Source organism: Aulonocara sp. 'chitande type north' Nkhata Bay, linkage group LG19 (assembly GCF_057382095.1).
Source record: "Aulonocara sp. 'chitande type north' Nkhata Bay isolate Kocher_YH1m ecotype deep benthic linkage group LG19, A_spYH_male_GT1.1, whole genome shotgun sequence".
NCBI lineage: Eukaryota > Metazoa > Chordata > Actinopteri > Cichliformes > Cichlidae > Aulonocara > Aulonocara sp. 'chitande type north' Nkhata Bay.
Window position 1 is genome coordinate 15,937,449 of NC_141362.1, and position 19,288 is coordinate 15,956,736.

The 19,288-nt window shown below is 41.1% G+C and overlaps 1 protein-coding gene across 5 annotated transcripts in view; it reads left to right on the top strand.

Moving 5' to 3' along the window:
• ralgapa1 (Ral GTPase activating protein catalytic subunit alpha 1) overlaps positions 1–19,288 on the top strand; it is an 88,959-nt gene that overhangs the window by 39,619 nt on the left and 30,052 nt on the right. For all 5 annotated transcript variants that reach the window (XM_086275902.1, XM_086275903.1, XM_086275904.1 and 2 more), the window contains 12 exons: positions 3,430–3,540; positions 3,767–3,835; positions 3,921–4,058; positions 4,777–4,960; positions 6,984–7,102; positions 7,222–7,341; positions 7,577–8,219; positions 8,299–8,414; positions 9,902–10,026; positions 14,555–14,626; positions 14,761–14,884; positions 15,728–15,883. In XM_086275902.1, coding sequence (XP_086132028.1) covers positions 3,430–3,540; positions 3,767–3,835; positions 3,921–4,058; positions 4,777–4,960; positions 6,984–7,102; positions 7,222–7,341; positions 7,577–8,219; positions 8,299–8,414; positions 9,902–10,026; positions 14,555–14,626; positions 14,761–14,884; positions 15,728–15,883 — 1,977 coding nt within the window. The remainder of the gene's footprint in view (positions 1–3,429; positions 3,541–3,766; positions 3,836–3,920; positions 4,059–4,776; positions 4,961–6,983; positions 7,103–7,221; positions 7,342–7,576; positions 8,220–8,298; positions 8,415–9,901; positions 10,027–14,554; positions 14,627–14,760; positions 14,885–15,727; positions 15,884–19,288) is intronic.

The following is a 19,288-nucleotide window of genomic DNA, read 5'->3' on the forward strand; positions in this document are numbered from 1 at the left end:
TCAGTTGATTTTAAGTAGAGATGGCACGATACCACTTTTTTATGTCCGATACCGATACCGATATCATAAATTTGGATATCTGCCGATACCGATATGAATCCGATATAGTGTTTTTTAATCAACGAAACTGTTTTTTAAAATATCTTGCTGCATTTTGCAAGTCTGCAAGTTCATACTCAAGTTTAAAACAACAACTACACTAAAGCTATTCTGTTATACCTGTATACAAAAAAAATATTTCATAGTTCAGCAATACTGATCAATCTAATAAACTTAAACCTACACCATCCTCACTATTCTGGTATTTTAAAGAGTACTTAGCGTAAATATTAAGCAACCTAACTAATAGGGTTCCAACTCCCAGCAACAACAAAAATAAATAAATAAAAAATAGGGAACCACCCCTCACGCTCCACCTCATGATGCTTAATCGACGTAATCAACCTTAATTTGATGAAGTGTGAAAAAAATGCACAGAAATCAATTATTTTGCAAGAAATATTAAATAGATTCAACATCTTTCTTCAACAAAATTGCAGACTGCACAGATGGTACCATCCCAAAGTAAAAAGTACTATAGCTTACTAGGGTATATATATTAGACTTAATAGTCACTATATACAGTAATTGACTTCTATTCATTTTACATCAAATTAAAACTTTGGGTGTCAGATAATTATTTATTAAAAGCTCGACATTTTAAATGAGAGTAAGAAAGAAAAGTATGTCTTTGTGCCCCCTTTTCCCTGTTCATGCCCTATCGGCCCCCCTGGCTAAACTTTGCTAGATCCGCCCCTGCACAGTTACCAGCGTCAGCTACGTAGAAAAAGATCCTCGAGTAGAAAGTAATATTAAATAAATTCTAACAACAGCTTATCAAGCTTAAACGTGCTGCTGTTGTTCAGCCGCTGGTTTCCTCTTTCTGGTGCAAAGTGGGCCAAAAACAAACCAGAGACGGACTCGCGACAGAAAAGCCGATCAGCTGATCATTAAGCAGTTTCATGATTGAAGTAGCAGCCGGAGAGCGAGAGGCAGTCGCTTGTTAAGCTTAACGCAGGAATGCTTTACAAACATTCAGAGATGGACTTACACACTTGCTTTACTTCTCTCGGGGATAACTTTGTCGGAGATGAAATGCCGGGTTGCTAGCGAAGCTCCACATGCTATCCAGACCACCGACAGGTCCCGCATGCCACAGCCGCTCTATCACGTGATGCATACTGCTCCGACGTGCTAACTTTCTGAGGTGAGTTACGGCGTGTTGCAAGTTTTGTGAGGTGCTTTCGTGATATTTAATGGATCGGATTACATTTTTTATTTTTCTCCGATATCCGATCCAGTAATTTAGGTCAGTATCGGACCGATACCGATACGTAATATCGGATCGGTCCATCTCTAATTTTAAGGTAGCCATGTTAACCTGTGCAAGATTTTTTTTCAGTCTGATTAAAATTCACTGTAGATCTTCACTAAATAAGGTAATCGTTTTGACATTGACAGAATTATCTAACTTTTAAGAATTGGCGGAAGTTGATTTCTGATGTAAACAAACATCGCTTTCTGGGTTTTTTCTTTAGTGTCACCTTGCTGTGTGCCACAGATTTCAATTTCTCCCTTCTTACTTACTTTTGTGACTTCACGAGAAGGTTAACACATGCACCTCTAATGAGCCTTAAGACTCCTTTTACTCGACATCTAAAAATAGTTCTGGGTATTCTAATTTATTAGAATCAGGGGAATTTAGATAGAGTTGGGAGTTCGTCTTGTAATCGGAAGGTTGCCGGTTCGAGCCCCGGCTCCGACAGTCTCGGTAGTTGTGTCCTTGGGCAAGACACTTCACCCGTTGCCTACTGGTGGTGGTCAGAGGGCCCGGTGGCGCCAGTGTCTGGCAGCCTCGCCTCTGTCAGTGTGCCCCAGGGCAGCTGTGGCTACAATGTAGCTTGCCATCACCAGTGTGTGAATGGGTGGATGACTGAATATAGTGTAAAGCGTTTTGGGTTCCTTAAGGGACTAAGTAAAGCACTATACAAATAAAAGGTTATAATGCATTTTTGTCCAATGCCAGAAACATACATACCACAGCTTTAAATTCAGAGTTATAGATAAGGTAAGCAGACCAAAGTATAGAGTTAATACTGGAGGATTAGATGGAGGGTGTGTTTAACATGTTGTCCTTTGAGCAGCCAAAGTACGATGGAAAACGCTGTTGGAGATGAGTGTTGGTGAAATTTCCGTAGTGGGCTTAGTGTGTTTCAGACTGGGAGGCCTGTGGATCACAATAATACGGCCCAACATTTACTGTCATCTAAAGCCAAACACACACTCACACACACATACCTTTTCCACCTTGGAATCCCTTGCTCGTGTATCGGCAGCCAACGACCCATCACTCACTCACACACACACACACACACACACTCACACACTCACACACACACTCACACTCGCATTCACTCACTCCTGGGAGCAAACCCTGGACTGTCAATATGTTTGGTCCTTCTTCAGATAGGAGACTAATCCAGAGGGAATGCTGCAAGCTGTGTCTCTCGCACACACACACTATTGCATGTATACACACATCTTGTCCACTTTTGAATCTTGCCTTCATACCAGCAGCCAGTAGCTCCAGCCATTGGCTTTGTGACACACACACACACACACACACACACACACACACACACACACACACACACAAAGCTTGAGGGATTGTCATATTTCCATGCTCTTCCTGCTGTTCTCTTTGCCTTTCATCTGTAAGCATTTTTTGCCTTGTCGTCCGTGATCCTCATTACAGCCCGACTAATCTGTAAATTCTCTTTCTCTGTACTTATTATGCTGTAAACACCTTGTTAACCTTAAAGAAGTATAGCAAATACTATCTGTGGGATTTCAGCATGGATAACTGATGTGTTAGTTGTGACAGATAAGATATGATACCTGCCAGTATTAATTTGAACAGTGCCAATATGTGAAGGAGAATGTGTGTTTTTAGACTGGCAGGCAACTCAAAGAGAAGCTTTAGAGATAATAAAAATAGATGATTTATTATATGATATTTAGACTAATAATTTACTGACTTCATATCATTTTTTTATATTTTATATTTTTGTTGACTAATTTAAGCCAAAGTTTTAATAGCTTAGAAAAAATGCGCAAGCTACTTGTTTAATCCTTCTAACGGTCCTGTGGAACCATTCATCCTCTTTCCTGGACATGTTCACTTCCTAGAGAGAAGGTTCAAAATAATTTGGCCTGAAATAGGATTTGGTATTAACAAGCAACCTCATTATGGCTTTGTGAAATACAAGACGTGCCAGTGACAGATGTTTGATAACTGATACAGATGGATTTTGCTAAAAATGAATGTGTGTATGAATTTAACCCAGACCGGTGAATTAACATCAATGTTTTTTCTCCTCTGTCCCTCAGTACCCCAATAAGAGTGTAGCGCTGGTGGCGTCAGACATCCTGCACCTTCTGATCAGTTACGTTGATCATCTGCAGAAATTCCCACCCGACACTCCAAAGAAGATCGTAGAGGTGAGACATAAAATACAGAGAACATTTGAGCAACATTAATATTTTAATATTTCTGAATATTGGTTAAGACCGCTATTGCTTTGCTATAACATCGTAATGACTGAAGTCATGCTGTGTAAAGCCAAGGCCTCACAGTGCTGGTAGACATTAACAAATTTTTTATAGAGGTTTTAAAAACTGTGGCTGAGGGATTTATGCTCATTTTAATCTTACTCTCTTCTTTCAGATTTTGATTGCCACCATCACATACTTGCTGCCTACTACTGAGTCTTCACCTCATGAACTGGATAAAAGGGTAAGCTGCTCACATTCACTTAACAACACTTTTTTAAAAACTCGCTGGATTGTTAGTTTTTAAAAATTGTACTTGTGTGTTGCAGCTGGTAGTTTCCCTCCTGTTGTGTCTGTTGGATTGGGTGATGGCACTGCCTCCAAAGACTCTTCTTCAGCCTGTGCAAACACGAAGCCCCCCAGAGAGGGACCAGCCTACCAAAACGCTCCTCAGCTGTATTTATAAGGTATATGCTTGTGTTTATATTCACTGTCATATGCAGTAGCGGTTTTAGATACGGGCAACACGGGCGGTATTGTGGTGGGGGGGGCGGCATCACGGGCCTCTGCAAAAAAAATAAAAATAAAAATAAAATGCTCGTACTCATGCTGCTCCAACGTCAGCCAGCGCATATTGGGAATGGTACAGGCACCGATCGGTTTTCTATCGCCCATTTGCTGGGAGTAAGGACACCCTTCGTTTGCGAGGTGCGCCTGCTGCTTGCGGCGCAGAGAGGAGAGGGCGGGGGATTTTCTGACCGGCTGGAGCAGCATCTAATAACCAACTCGCAAAGTAAACAAAATAAAAACAAACCAACAAACACGAAAACACCAGACATCATGATACAGACTTATAATTTGCTCGGTGCACCTTCTCGCTGCTGAAGTCGAAGTAAACTTTATTGTCATCTCCGCTACATACAGTCCAGTACATAGAGAGACGAAACGACGAGGCTCCAGTTACAGCAGTGCAAGTAAACAAACAATATATATAAGAAGAGTAAGAAAATAAATATACACTTTAGGACTGGGGGTAAAGGGATCAATAACAATTTAAAATTTACAAATAGGCTAGGACCGCCACTGCATATATGTCAGTATTAGGCCAGTTTGGCTCAACTGGAGCTGTAAACGATACACAAATGAATCCACTCATCTGCTTTTTTCTTTTAAAAATGTGTCCAGGTATTACATGGCTGTGTGTATGGGGCACAGTCTTTCAGCAATCCCAAGTATTTCCCGCTGCAACTGTCGGACCTGTTGAGTCCAGACTACGACCCGTTCTTGCCTTTAGAGAACCTCCGAGAACCAGAACCGCTACACAGTCCGGACTCTGAGCGATCCAGCAAACTGCAGCCAGTCACCGAAGGTAATGCATCAAGCAGTGGAAATGCACTGCTCCGCGGTTAACACCTATTACGTTTCTGTTTTTTCCTCTTGTCGCTTTAATAATCCATGCAATGTGGTGCGTTGGTCCAGATGCATATAGAAAATCTTTACACTATGACACCAAGGTCTCTGCAAAACTTTTGGTTTAGTCTTTACATGTGTACACACCTGTCTGCATCTGTGTCGGAGTATATATCATCTCCTGCTGTGGTTCACTAGGACTCTGTCTAGTTTAATGACTGGAGTAGCCCGAAAGGCCATGCTTCTCTTCTCCTGTCTTCTCTCGTCTAACCACTAATCTTCACTTACACAATTCCGTTTTTTATTCTTTTAATATCCTAAGACTATTTTCTGCTAATGTTCCTCTCACTTCTATTACATTCTGCTGGCTTCATTTATCATTTATTTTTGCTTCCCTTTGCCTTGTCTGCCTCTTTTAGAGCACCCTACGAGGTTCAGGGAGTCATTGAAAATCTGGTCAATACATATCTGTACTCTGTGCACAGCCTGTCAATAAGGAGTTGCCGTAAAGCGTGCGCGCGTGTGTGTTTCACAGTGTGTGTGTAATGATGTTGATTAACCAGGATCGGCTGGCAGCACAATGTGTGATGGCATTGGCTTCTTCTCAGCATGGTGCAAACTATGTACGAGCTGAAAGTGTGCTTGTACTTTCTCCTAGTTTCTACAGTGAACTAGTTTCTAAGTTAACTTGTAAACTAAAGAACAAGTCAGAGTACCCTTCACACTTTTTCTGTCACTGTGAAACTCCAGGTTTAACACTTTTGTTGTTTATTTTATCGGTGGATGCTACTCGCCTCTCTGCAGTAACACTCCAGTCCAATCAGCCCTACAGAAGGCTGCAATGCAGAAGAATTACTTTGCTAAACCTCTGCTGAAAGATAATGAGAGAAAATTAGTTTATTTTTATTCAATCAGCGCACATTAATCAGAGAGTAAACAGTAGATATAAAGCCTGCTGTGTGTGTAATGAATAGAGCCTGAAGAGGGTCAGCCAAAGGCAACACTCTCTGCAAAGTGATTAAAGTTTATTTATATAGTGCTTTTCACAGACAAGCCCCAAAAATGCTTAAAACACAATTGATATGAAAATAGAATTAAAATAAACATAAATAACAAAACAATTTCAGCAGAAGGCCTGAAAAAATGTTTTGTTTTAAAGACTCTACAGAGTCAGCTTAACAGAGCTGGAGTGGCAAACTGATCCAGAGCCCTGCTGCCACAGCCTGAAAGCCTCTGTGCCCCTCTAGTCTTCAGTCTTGTATGAGGAACAGAAACAAGCATGAACTCTTCTAAACATCAATAAAATCTATCTTTTGACAACCAAAAGCTAAATATATATTTTTATATTTATATCAGCACCGATCCATAATTAACCCTTATAACAGAAATATATCTTTAAGCTTTTTGTACATCATCTGGGATGGACTTTGTTCTTGCTTTAATATTTTATTTTATTTTCTTATTTTAAAATGAGCTAAATTTTTGTATATATATTTTATATTATATTCTCTAAAGAACATTGGATCAGTGTTCTCACAGTAAACAGCCTTACTTGTTTCTCATTTTAAGTAATAAAGCTATTCAATGTATTGTTGTTTTAATGGTTCATCTCTAAATGTATTAAAGTGTAACAGCAATGAATTATATTTGTATTAATGGTATATGCATTGACTTACATTTAATAGAATTTCTAATTACTAATACTCAGTGTGTTGTTTCTGCGATGATACCAAGCAGTTTCTTTATGATTTCCAAAAACCATAAATATAATTCGGCATTGCTATTGCTTAACCCCCCCACCCCCACCCCACCTGCTGCCGCTTCCCTTTAAATTTTCTCCAGAGCAATAACACCTTTGTCTTACAGTTTACTTTCTAAATCCTGACAGTCCAATCCCTTATTTTTATTTTTCATTATAGGTGATGAAATGACGATCTGCTACCTCCTTACTATATCTTTTATCATCTGTATTCTCTCTGCAGTTCGTAGCCGTATTCAGCATGGCCTCGTCTCCATTGCAGCCAGAACAGTTATTACCCACCTGGTAAACCATCTGGGACATTATCCCATGTCCGGAGGCCCCGCTACTCTGTCCAGTCAGGTACTGTTACTTTGAGTTTGGTGGGTTAACTAAGTTATGTTAAAGGGAGGTCACTCTGCGAAATGTTGAAAGCTGTTGTTATTTTGCTGCTGTAGTAAATATAACGTCATGTTTTGCAGGTGTGTGAAAACCAGGACAACCCGTTCTGTGAGAGTGCAGATCTTGGGCCAGAACTTTTCCATTCACCAAACCTGCAGTTCCTGGTTCTGAATGGATCCACGCTGCTGTCTGTGCTTCAGGTAAATCTTCATAAATGTTCCACTTGCTTCTAAGTGTATTTGTCAGGGTTAAACGTACATGAATTTATTACTTGAATAATTACTTTTACACCTGGAATACAAATGATGACTACTGCATTTATTATATTATTAACACATTAGTGGGGAAACAATCTTTAAATAATATAAAATATTTATTTTGTGATTTCTTTACTATTTTATTTTATTTTTTGCTTCTTCTGCCGCTATTTCCCAGATCCGATCAGAGTCCGGTGTGCCAGGAGGCGGAATGACGGCTGGTTTGTCCTCTGCTCCCGCTTGTGTTCGCGTCATCATCCGAGATGTAGCTGGAAAACACTCGTGGGACTCCGCCGTCCTCTATGGGCCTCCGCCATGTTCTCCTAACAGTCCAGCGCACACACTTTTAACACACACGCAGTCACCTCACACTACAAATCTTCATTTACGCACCCCACCAGGAGGTCTGCTGAAAAAGATGGGAGCGAAAAGAGAAGATGGCGAAGAGGACGGGCAAGAGGAGAGGGGGGCAGAGGAGGGAGTGAGAACGGATGGTGACAGGCAGGAGTATCAGGGAGAGGGAGAGGAGGAAGCAGAGGAGAGGAAAGCAAGTGAGGGGGAGAAAGAAGATCAGAGAGATGGTGGAGGTGGATTTGAAAGGGAAGAAGAAGAGGAGGAGGAGGAGAAAGATGAACATCGAATGGATAGTGAGGCAGATCCAGCAAAGTCGAGTTTAGAGCAGCATCTGGCTCCGCCATTGGCTAAACGCGTGTGTCGGGAGGCGGTGCCAGCGTGGGACTCACTGAGAGAAGGAGATGATGCACTGGATGAAATGCTGCAGTATCTGGGATACTCGAGTCCTGAGTGTCTGCAGAGAGCTGGTATTTTCTTTAATCTGAACTCTACAGCTGTTCAGCACATTCCTAAGTAGCAACTCTGATTCCTGATTGGTTCCCACAGGTATGCCGCTCAACATCCCAGCACCTCCTCCAGTGTGTGTTTCAGAGAAGCAGGAGAACGATGTGATCAATGCCATCCTGAAACAAAGTGCTGCTGAGAGAGACTTCGTCCTTCATGTGCGTGCTGCCTATGTTCACATCAATAGCAATCATTAAACTCCCGAGCCTTTAGTTATTGGACCTTCACACATGCAGTACAGCATGTGTTTCCCTATGTGGGGATTTATTACAGTTCTATCGTCAGACTTGTTTTAAGAGTTATTGTTTATTTTGTTTTTTTCAGCCATTGCTAATATATGTCATGATTTTTCTGTTAAAATAAGTCAACGTGTCTATTGTAGAAAAAGCTTTGTTGTCCCTACTGCACAGAATCAAAGGAACATGCCTCCTAAACACAGAGAAGCTAACTCATAATACCAAAACTGTTGTTTATTTTATCAGTGAATCCAGCATTTCTGAAGGAAAAAAGTTCATCTACACTCACTGGTAAATTTGCTAGTTACACCTTGCTAATGCCACAGAGGGCTCCCCAATTTTGCATTTAGAGCAACCCTAATTCTTCATGGCATAGATTCAACAAGGTGCTGGAATCATTCTTCAAAGATTTTTTTTCCATGTTAACATGATGGCATCACCCAGGTGTGTCAGCTGCACATCCTGTGATGTGAGTCTCCTGTTCCATTGCATCCCAATGCTTCTCTTTTGGTTTGAGAGCTGATGACTGTGAAGGCTATTTGAGTACACTGACTCTTTGTCATGTTCCAAAAAAAAAAAAACTTATTTGAGGTGATATGAGGTTTCTGACATGATATGTTATCCTTCTGGAGATGGGTACACTGTAGTCATATAGAGATGGGCATGTCAGCCTGTCAGTAATACTCAGATCGGCTGTGGCATTTAAATGATGTTCAGTTGGTATTTATGGGCCCAAAGAAATCTTATGCCACACACCATTACACCAGCAGCCTGACCAGTGATAAAAAAAACAGAATAGCCTTCACGTTTACACCAAATCCTGGATCTACCATTGTTATGTCACAGCAGAAATTGAGACTCATCAAACCAGAAAATGTTTCTCTAATCTTTTGTTATACAGCTTTGTGGTATTGTGGTATCATTTTCCTGTTCTTAGCTGACAGGAGTGTCTCTCAGTGTGGTCTTCTAGTTATGGGTGTCTGAGAAAATCCCAGCAGATCAGCACTTTCTGAAATATCCAGACCATCTGACACCAACAACCACTTAAATCACCTTTGCTCTGAATTATGATGCTCAGTTTGAGCTTCAGCAGGTCATATGACCATGTTTATGCCTGAATGCGCCGAGTTGCTGCCATGGGATTGTTGATTAGGTATTTGTATTAACAAGCAGCTGAACAGGTGTACCTAACAAAGTGGCCAGTGAGTGTATTAAAATTGATTTTACATCATTCTGATTTGAAAATAATCTGAGAAAAACACTTGGTTTAGTGTAGCGTGATTAAAAGCACCACCATTATGTTTGTTGTCATAAGCCTCAGTGGTGGCTGGCGCTCATTGTTGTATTTTCCATGTTTTATTTAATTTTTTGGTTTTTGTGCATTAAAATGAAGCGATCGAATGTTTCAGAGAGGTGAGGAGCTGAACATGAGAGCCGTGCATCAGACTGAACCAGAGACTCAGACGCCACAGTCGGCCTTCTATTACTGCAGACTACTGATCAACATACTGGGGCTCAACTCCTGGGAGAAGAGGTAAGATCGAGCACTGCACGCTGTGACAATCCGAAATTAAACTGGAATTTTGGGTTAATGATATTTATGTTCGCTTTTTATCAACAGTATTTGTGCCACTTCTAAACTTTATGTTAATGATCACTTTAAAAGGGATTATTAAGGCTGTGTAATGTACCTCTGTTTTTAAGATGAGTTGTGGTCCACAGGGTAATATCTAAATGTTCAGTTAAAATTCAAATACAAAAGAAAACCTGGATAATCCTCATTTCTAAAATATAAAATGGCCCAAATTTAAAACGGACCTAATGTTTTAAACATTATGACCCAAAATAAGCAGCATAAACTTGTTTGGAAAGTATTTACAGAGGTTAGAGTCAGGAGATAATTTCCCAATGACTTCTTTAGGACCAGAAGTATTTTTGCAGCCACGGCTATCGCCCCCTGGAGACGATTAAAAAGAATGCAGGCTTCAGGAACTTCTCATTAGCTTATTTTCAGCCTGCCTTGTTAAAGACTTTTAAAACTGTCATTTTAACATCAGAGTTAATGTGGATTAAATGGCCAGTAGGGAAACTGCAGTTTTTAGCTTTGTGTTTTAATCCTGGTTGAAACACAACAGTCACAGCACACAGTAGTCGCATTAAAATTCTACTACAGTAAAAATATTTGTCAGTGTATGGTGGTGACTTTGAAAAGAGGTGATTTCTTTTATCGTTTCTACAACGCAGCGGACTTTACCAACTGTTGCTAGATGTGTAAGTGCAACATAGTTATTATATGGTACCGTCACAAAGGCTTTACTAAAAAATATAACACACAATCACACTATATTGATATAAACAACCTTGTTGCATCCCGTATCTCATGAAAATATATCTATAGCCCTTAGATAATGTTACTCCAAATGAGTTTTAGTTTTTAACATGGATATTTTTTTTACTCTCTAGTTTAATTTTATGAATATATTATTCTTTCCATTAAGACACGATGGTTTATTCTGTCATTTAAAAGCCATAAAACATCATTTTTGTACAAGCTATACTAACTAAGAGGCTGTTTTCGATCTGGAGTGTCTCTCTGAGCAAAGCATATTCTTGCTTAATGCAAATGAAACAAAAAAAGATTCAAATTCAACAGAGTGCCCTTTTTTTTTTCTTTTTTCATTACACTTCACATTTTGCCATTCATAATGCACAGCATTTCATCTTCTCAGTGACTCTGGGCTAAAATACACAATGTCGGGGTATCACTTTAAAAGTGCCCAGCCATCTAATGGACCCTCATCGCTCTTTATACTTTATCCAGGGAATTACACTTTCTGCATTCAGCCTGCACAATAGACTTCTTAACACACTGTGCTTGTGTGTGAGTGTGTGTGTATAAAGAGTGTGTGATAATGAGTATAGTGCTCTATTGATCAAATTCAACCCATTTGGAGTTAGAATAAAAGAAGAGGAGAGAATGATCGAGCGTGAAGTGGCAAATCGAAAACAGGATGAAATGAGGCACATGTAAATGTAGACAGTAAATTTAAAAAAAAATGACATGGTGCCAGAAAAGGTGAGTGGATTTGGAAGGTAAAAATGAGAAATTTGGATGTTGGAGAAAAGGGAGAATAGACGGACAAGGATGAAAGAAAAGAAGAGATTGTCTAATCATGTGTTATTGTCTCTCCAGGTATTCATATGGGGCATTACAGATACTAAGATACTGACAGTCACCTACGTGCGTGCATGTGTGTGTCCCCTTTTATGCTTTTCCCTATAATCCAGGGTGTAAATGGAGTCTTTGAGAGCAGAGAATGAGGCCATTACCAAGTATCAGTTTAATAAAGACCAAATTGCTGTCCCCCTCTCGTTCTCTCTCTCTCTTTATCTCCTGCTCTTTCTATCCCGTTTTTCCCCTTTCTCTAAGAGTGAAAAGAGTGACGTGTCATTATCAGTCCACTCCAAGCTTCACCGCTCGAGTCTAGGTTTTATATCAGCGGTGCAGAGGTTGGGGGCTGGTCGCTGGGACACTTTGAACGGCCTCAGGACAAGTTAGTCTGCATGAAAGGCTTTTGTTTTCATTAATAATAATGTCCCTTTTCTTTTATGTTTGGACCCTGAAAGTGGCGTCGACATAAACTGCAGGCCCTGTGATGTGTGGCTGCATTTGCTCATTTATATTAAAACCCAGTAATCTGTATTTGTAAGGCCAGAGTTGAGGCAGCAGCTTCAGAAACCCAGCACCTCCCCTGCCTCTTACACACATTTTGTTTTATATTGAGAACAAAACATAGTAAAAATTGGACTGCAAATACCCCCTGAAGCCATTTTAGACAGACCTACAGGAAAACCAACATGCTATCCTTGAAAAAATAGTTGCTTCACAAGTCCATCTTCACCTAACTGATAATAACCTTTATGAACAGTTCCAGTTTGGCTTTCGTCCTCTACATAGCACTGAAACTGCTCTTATAAAAATAACAAACGACCTTCTTATAGCAGCTGATTCTGGTCTCCTCTCCATCCTTATCCTTCTTGATCTGAGTGCAGCTTTTGACACCATCTCTCATCCCATTCTCCTTAGCAGATTAGCTTCTATTGGTCTCTCTCACACTCCACTAGCCTGGTTTAAATCATACCTATCTGACCGCACTCAGTTCATTCAATTAAAATCCTTCACTTCTCAGCTTTCTCCTTTATCCACTGGGGTGCCCCAGGGATCTGTCCTCGGGCCCCTTCTTTTCATCATCTACCTTCTTCCACTCGGACATATTTTTCGTAAATATAATATTCAGTTCCACTGCTACGCCGATGACACCCAGCTCTATCTCTCTACCAAACCTGACTCTACTCTTCCTCCACCCTCCCTCATCCTCTGTCTAGCTGAACTTAATTCTTGGTTCTCCTCCAACTTTCTTAAACTCAACAGCAATAAATCGGAACTTCTTCTGGTTGGCACTAAACGACTGCTATCCAGAATTAACAATTTCTCTCTCACCATCAATAACTCGCTGGTCCCTATCTCTCCCTCTGTGAAAAGCTTGGGTGTCATTCTCGATAGCACATTATCCTTTAACTCACATATCAATAATATTACACGTGCAGCATATTTCCAACTCCGTAACATTAATCGCCTCCGCCCCTTCCTCACACCTCACGCCACTGCCATTCTCATCCATAATCTTGTTATCTCTAGAATTGACTACTGCAACTCATTATTATTTGGCCTCACACAAAAATCTATCAACAAGCTCCAACGTGTCCAGAACTCTGCTGCCCGTATTATTACTAGGACTTCTTCTACCCACCACATCTCCCCAATCCTGAAGCAACTTCACTGGCTCCCGGTCAAATTTCGCATCTATTTTAAAATAATTCTGTATACATTCAAGGCTATTCATTCTCTCTCTCCACCGTACCTCTCTGACTTATTACAGATGAAGCTCCCATCCCGCTGCCTCAGATCTTCATCTTCTCTTTCTCTCTCTGTTCCCTCTGCTCGTCTGATCACAATGGGAGGGAGGGCCTTTAGCTGCTCTGCCCCTCGACTTTGGAATTCCCTACCCCCGGACCTCAGAAATATTAGTTCATTCTCTCTTTTTAAGTCCACCCTCAAAACTCATCTGTTTAAAATTGCCTATTCTTAAATTTCTGTATGTTTTAACTTTTATCTTCTATTTTTACCATTGTGTATATTTCCAGTTTTTATCTGTTGTACAGTGTCCTTGGGTGCTTTGAAAGGCGCTATTTAAATAAAATGTATTATTATTATTATTATTATTATGTGATTGTGTTTAGTAGTAGCAATTACTGGACAACCACAGCTGTCAACAACAGCTGGTAACCCCCAGCCCACGTTAAAATGATTTAGAGGACCCAAACAGATTAGCCACAAGGGACTGAATGTTAAAATCCTTCTTTAAAATCTGGGTTGTGGTAATTTATGGGTGATCTGTCAGTGTGCGTCTTCCTCAGTCTCCACTCCTCCTCTCTATAGTCTTGTATTAAAATGAGGTTTTTTTTCCTCAAGCGCTGAGTTTGTGGATCTAGAAGAAGCATGTTATAGGGTGTCAATAGAAGAACTGTGGTACTGCATGGGGAAGTCAAAAGTGACAGATGTGAGGCTAGTGCAGGACATTTACTGCATAGTTAAAGGCTAAAAGGTCCATTCAGAGGCAAGAAGTGATCAGGGACTATGTTTAAAGATACCTATAATTCCTAAATAGATCATGCAGTGCAACAGGTAATATTGTTAAACTCCTTGAATTAAAGCTAAAAGTCTCCATTTCAGTCTCACCTTGATTGTTTGATTATTATTATTTTTAAATCCCCTTCAATAGTATGATAGTATGGTCCAAAATGAGGGGGAAAAACAACATTGTCATGCTTTAAACCCTTGTGGACTTTAAACAGCACTTCTTATTTTGCCATTGTGTGAGGGTGACAAAAACCTGCAACCAGCTAATTAGTAGAGACAGGAGTGACAGCCGGGCAGTGATCAGGCAGTTCAATCTTAATGATGATCAATGGTTCCTGACTTGTGCACTTCTGTCTTACAGGAGTAGTTTTCACTTGCTGAGGAAGAATGAGAAATTACTGAGAGAGCTGAAGAACCTGGATTCACGGCAGTGGTGAGGAGCCTGGAAAAAATCCATCTTTTCTGTTCATTCAGCTTTTTGTCGGATCATACTTTGAACCGGTTTGGTGTTGCAGCTTTAATAGGTTCTCATCTGTTTTGTTTTGTTTTTTCTTCATTCTCTTCCAGCCGTGAAACCCATAAAATTGCAGTATTTTACGTGGCTGAAGGCCAAGAGGACAAACACTCCATACTGACTAACACAGCTGGCAGCCAGGCATATGAGGACTTTGTTTCTGGACTGGGGTGGGAGGTGAGAACACATTTATACATATATTACTTATCATTATTATGGATTTAGCATTATCAGGACCATTTCAAAGTAATGAAAACCTAAACAGTCACCTGTATGTTTTATTCTTTTTAGCAGTGTGTGATGAAGCAAAACACATAATTAATGCAATAACAGTAATATTTCAGCCTATGAAACCAAATACTGTGAATTCTGCTTAAGTCATCTTTAGTGAATACATGTACTCTAAGGTTTAATATGATCAGCTTTGGCACACAGCTGTGGCCCACCTTGTTCAAACCTTCTGTTTGTGAATGGCAGCCAATCAGGAGGATGCCAGGAGGAAAATTCACATTTTAATTAGGCAAAATAAGTTAAAACAGTTTGCAGATACTCATATGCTATGCCTCAGAGCTTGGATTGTTTTTCACTGGTGATTGTTGATAAAAATTGTGGGGGCTTAGAAGGGCGTGAACCACTGGCTTAAAGGGGAAGGAGCTAAAGTGGCTCGTTTCAGACAGAGGTGGAACATTAAGCCGAAGTAAAAGATAAATAGTTATATTTTGAACTAGAATCCATGCAGTGCTATTCCAGCAGAGTTCAAGAATTAAAATCTGGAGAAAGGAAGTTTGAAATTTGGGAAATTAGCTGGTTATTTAGGATCATTTACTGCTACTGACAAAAACTTGTTTTCTTTATAATATGTTAGCACTTTGATTAGATGTTTAGGGACAAGAATATAGCGTGAACACAATCCACAGCATTTATAGCCTTACATAATATGAAATAAGCTAACTGAACGCAGAGGTTATATTTTGCTAAATGGACCTCGCTTGATATTGTTTGTGTGCTTGGGCCATTTAGGTGGACCTGCCCACTCACTGTGGTTTCATGGGAGGCCTTCAGAGAAATCGCAGCACAGGCCAGACCACTCCTTACTACGCCACTTCCACTACTGAGGTCATCTACCACGTCTCCACTCGCATGCCCCACGACCAGGACCTTAACCTCACCAAGAAGGTAACACACTCGACACAGTTTATCTAGACATGCAGATGGATGTATACAGGCTCTCTGTGAAGGGTGCTAGTTCCTCTTCGGTGTTTTTTGTTTTTTTGTTTCTTATAGAGTGTTAATAGTGCTCCCCACTGTAGCAGTAGTAAATTTATAACCAGTCGCAATTAAGTATGAAATATGTGTCATTAGCAGCACTTTATTTGCTGTTTTGGGCAACACAAAAAACCACTGTGACATTTCAAAAATTGTCAAAATTGCTTGATAGATGGATGGAAACATCTCCCAGACTACATCTGACTGTGTTTTATGTGCTGTGGAAAAGAGTAATTAGTAATAATGAGCATGCTTATTGTTCTAATTTCACTTCTTTTATGTAGTGAGGGGACAAGAACTCCTTAGTCCTTCTTTTCGTCCACCCATACCTCTTTGATGAGCATAGGTACACACTCACACCACTCTGATGTCAGTGCTTCTACCCCACACCAATGCATTCAATAATTCCTCGGAGCAATCACGCCTGTATTTGTGCAGTGTGGCGCGTGGGGTTGTATCAGCCTCTAGGCAGCCAGGTTTATTGTGCGTGTGTGCGGTTGTGTGTGTGTGTGTCTGTGTACACACCTGTCATCCCCCAGGCACTGGGCGCTCTGCACATGGCCATAATGTCCCCATAATCAGATCATACTTCCTGCTTCTCGGCCTATCACGTCGCTTCAGGCTCCTGATTGGATTATCACCGCCTGGTCCGACACCATCAGTCTCCCTGATCAGCTGATGGCCCCATCAAACACGCATAGTCACATACGGACACGCACACACGCCACTGTGAACCCGTTTAACGTGACACAAACACACATCCACGGCAGGTTTCATTCACATCCATCTGCCCAAATAACCGCACAGCCATACATTTGTGTTAATGCTGGACAAAGCGAGTGTACACAGGCTTACAGACACAGTTTGACAAACGTGTCCACAAACAGGTTAAACTGAGATTTATCATTGCCACCCACTGAAAATACAAACAGTGTTGTCCATCGCAGGACATTTTTCCAGGTCTACGTCGTGGTCTGTCTCATCTGTGCAAAACACGATTAAATGATTAAAGCTGCATTACACCAGGTGATCGTGGCATCAGAGATGACATCACTCTGAGCTTCGTCACTGAAACATTTTTAAGATAAAAGTACAGCTCAGAGAGGCATATCAGACACCAAGACTCCAGACTGCCTTAAACTGTGCCACCTAATTGTTCTGACACCCAAAAAATACGACTTGAGGCTCATAACTCTTTCTTAAAGTGCAGTAATGGAAAGAGCATCAGTTCCCAGTATTACTGATGACTGTGAGTATCCTGCAGACACAGGAGGGGGTTTAGATTTATTCAAGGCAAAACTTCACAGATATATCAACTTTATGCTTTTCCCATCAAGTTCTGTCAGGTTAATTAAGCCTATAACTCACTGTATTCAGGTAAATTCAAGTCAGTGCTGCATGTTGGCGAAATCACGTCCAAATGTGTTAAATAATGCTTACATTTAAAAAAAAAAAAAATTTAGTTGACCCCAAGCTTGTATACGAGCTGAGGATCAAGCGATGAACTCCAGGGTCAATGCAAAAGTGCAAAAACCTGCAATTCCTCCAGTGGCCACTTGATGCTGGCTAAACAAGTGAGTCAGTTCACAAAGACTAAAATAACCCAGTTAATAACTAATATCCCCATCGAAACAACTGTACTGTTGTAACTACGGAGCCCCGCAGGGGACATGGGAGAAAAAAAAATTAAGACGGACTTTTGCGGGATCTCGCAAAACTATCTCGGGATCTCGCAAAACTATCTCGGGATCTCGCAAAACTATCTCGGGATCTCGCAAAACTATCTCGGGATCTCGCAAAACTATCTCGGGATCTCGCAAAACTATCTCGGGATCTCGCAAAACTATCTCGGGATCTCGCAAAACTATCTCGGGATCTCGCAAAACTATCTCGGGATCTCGCAAAACTATCTCGGGATCTCGCAAAACTATCTCGGGATCTCGCAAAACTATCTCGGGATCTCGCAAAACTATCTCGGGATCTCGCAAAACTATCTCGGGATCTCGCAAAACTATCTCGGGATCTCGCAAAACTATCTCGGGATCTCGCAAAACTATCTCGGGATCTCGCAAAACTATCTCGGGATCTCGCAAAACTATCTCGGGATCTCGCAAAACTATCTCGGGATCTCGCAAAACTATCTCGGGATCTCGCAAAACTATCTCGGGATCTCGCAAAACTATCTCGGGATCTCGCAAAACTATCTCGGGATCTCGCAAAACTATCTCGGGATCTCGCAAAACTATCTCGGGATCTCGCAAAACTATCTCGGGATCTCGCAAAACTATCTCGGGATCTCGCAAAACTATCTCGGGATCTCGCAAAACTATCTCGGGATCTCGCAAAACTATCTCGGGATCTCGCAAAACTATCTCGGGATCTCGCAAAACTATCTCGGGATCTCGCAAAACTATCTCGGGATCTCGCAAAACTATCTCGGGATCTCGCAAAACTATCTCGGGATCTCGCAAAACTATCTCGGGATCTCGCAAAACTATCTCGGGATCTCGCAAAACTATCTCGGGATCTCGCAAAACTATCTCGGGATCTCGCAAAACTATCTCGGGATCTCGCAAAACTATCTCGGGATCTCGCAAAACTATCTCGGGATCTCGCAAAACTATCTCGGGATCTCGCAAAACTATCTCGGGATCTCGCAAAACTATCTCGGGATCTCGCAAAACTATCTCGGGATCTCGCAAAACTATCTCGGGATCTCGCAAAACTATCTCGGGATCTCGCAAAACTATCTCGGGATCTCGCAAAACTATCTCGGGATCTCGCAAAACTATCTCGGGATCTCGCAAAACTATCTCGGGATCTCGCAAAACTATCTCGGGATCTCGCAAAACTATCTCGGGATCTCGCAAAACTATCTCGGGATCTCGCAAAACTATCTCGGGATCTCGCAAAACTATCTCGGGATCTCGCAAAACTATCTCGGGATCTCGCAAAACTATCTCGGGATCTCGCAAAACTATCTCGGGATCTCGCAAAACTATCTCGGGATCTCGCAAAACTATCTCGGGATCTCGCAAAACTATCTCGGGATCTCGCAAAACTATCTCGGGATCTCGCAAAACTATCTCGGGATCTCGCAAAACTATCTCGGGATCTCGCAAAACTATCTCGGGATCTCGCAAAACTATCTCGGGATCTCGCAAAACTATCTCGGGATCTCGCAAAACTATCTCGGGATCTCGCAAAACTATCTCGGGATCTCGCAAAACTATCTCGGGATCTCGCAAAACTATCTCGGGATCTCGCAAAACTATCTCGGGATCTCGCAAAACTATCTCGGGATCTCGCAAAACT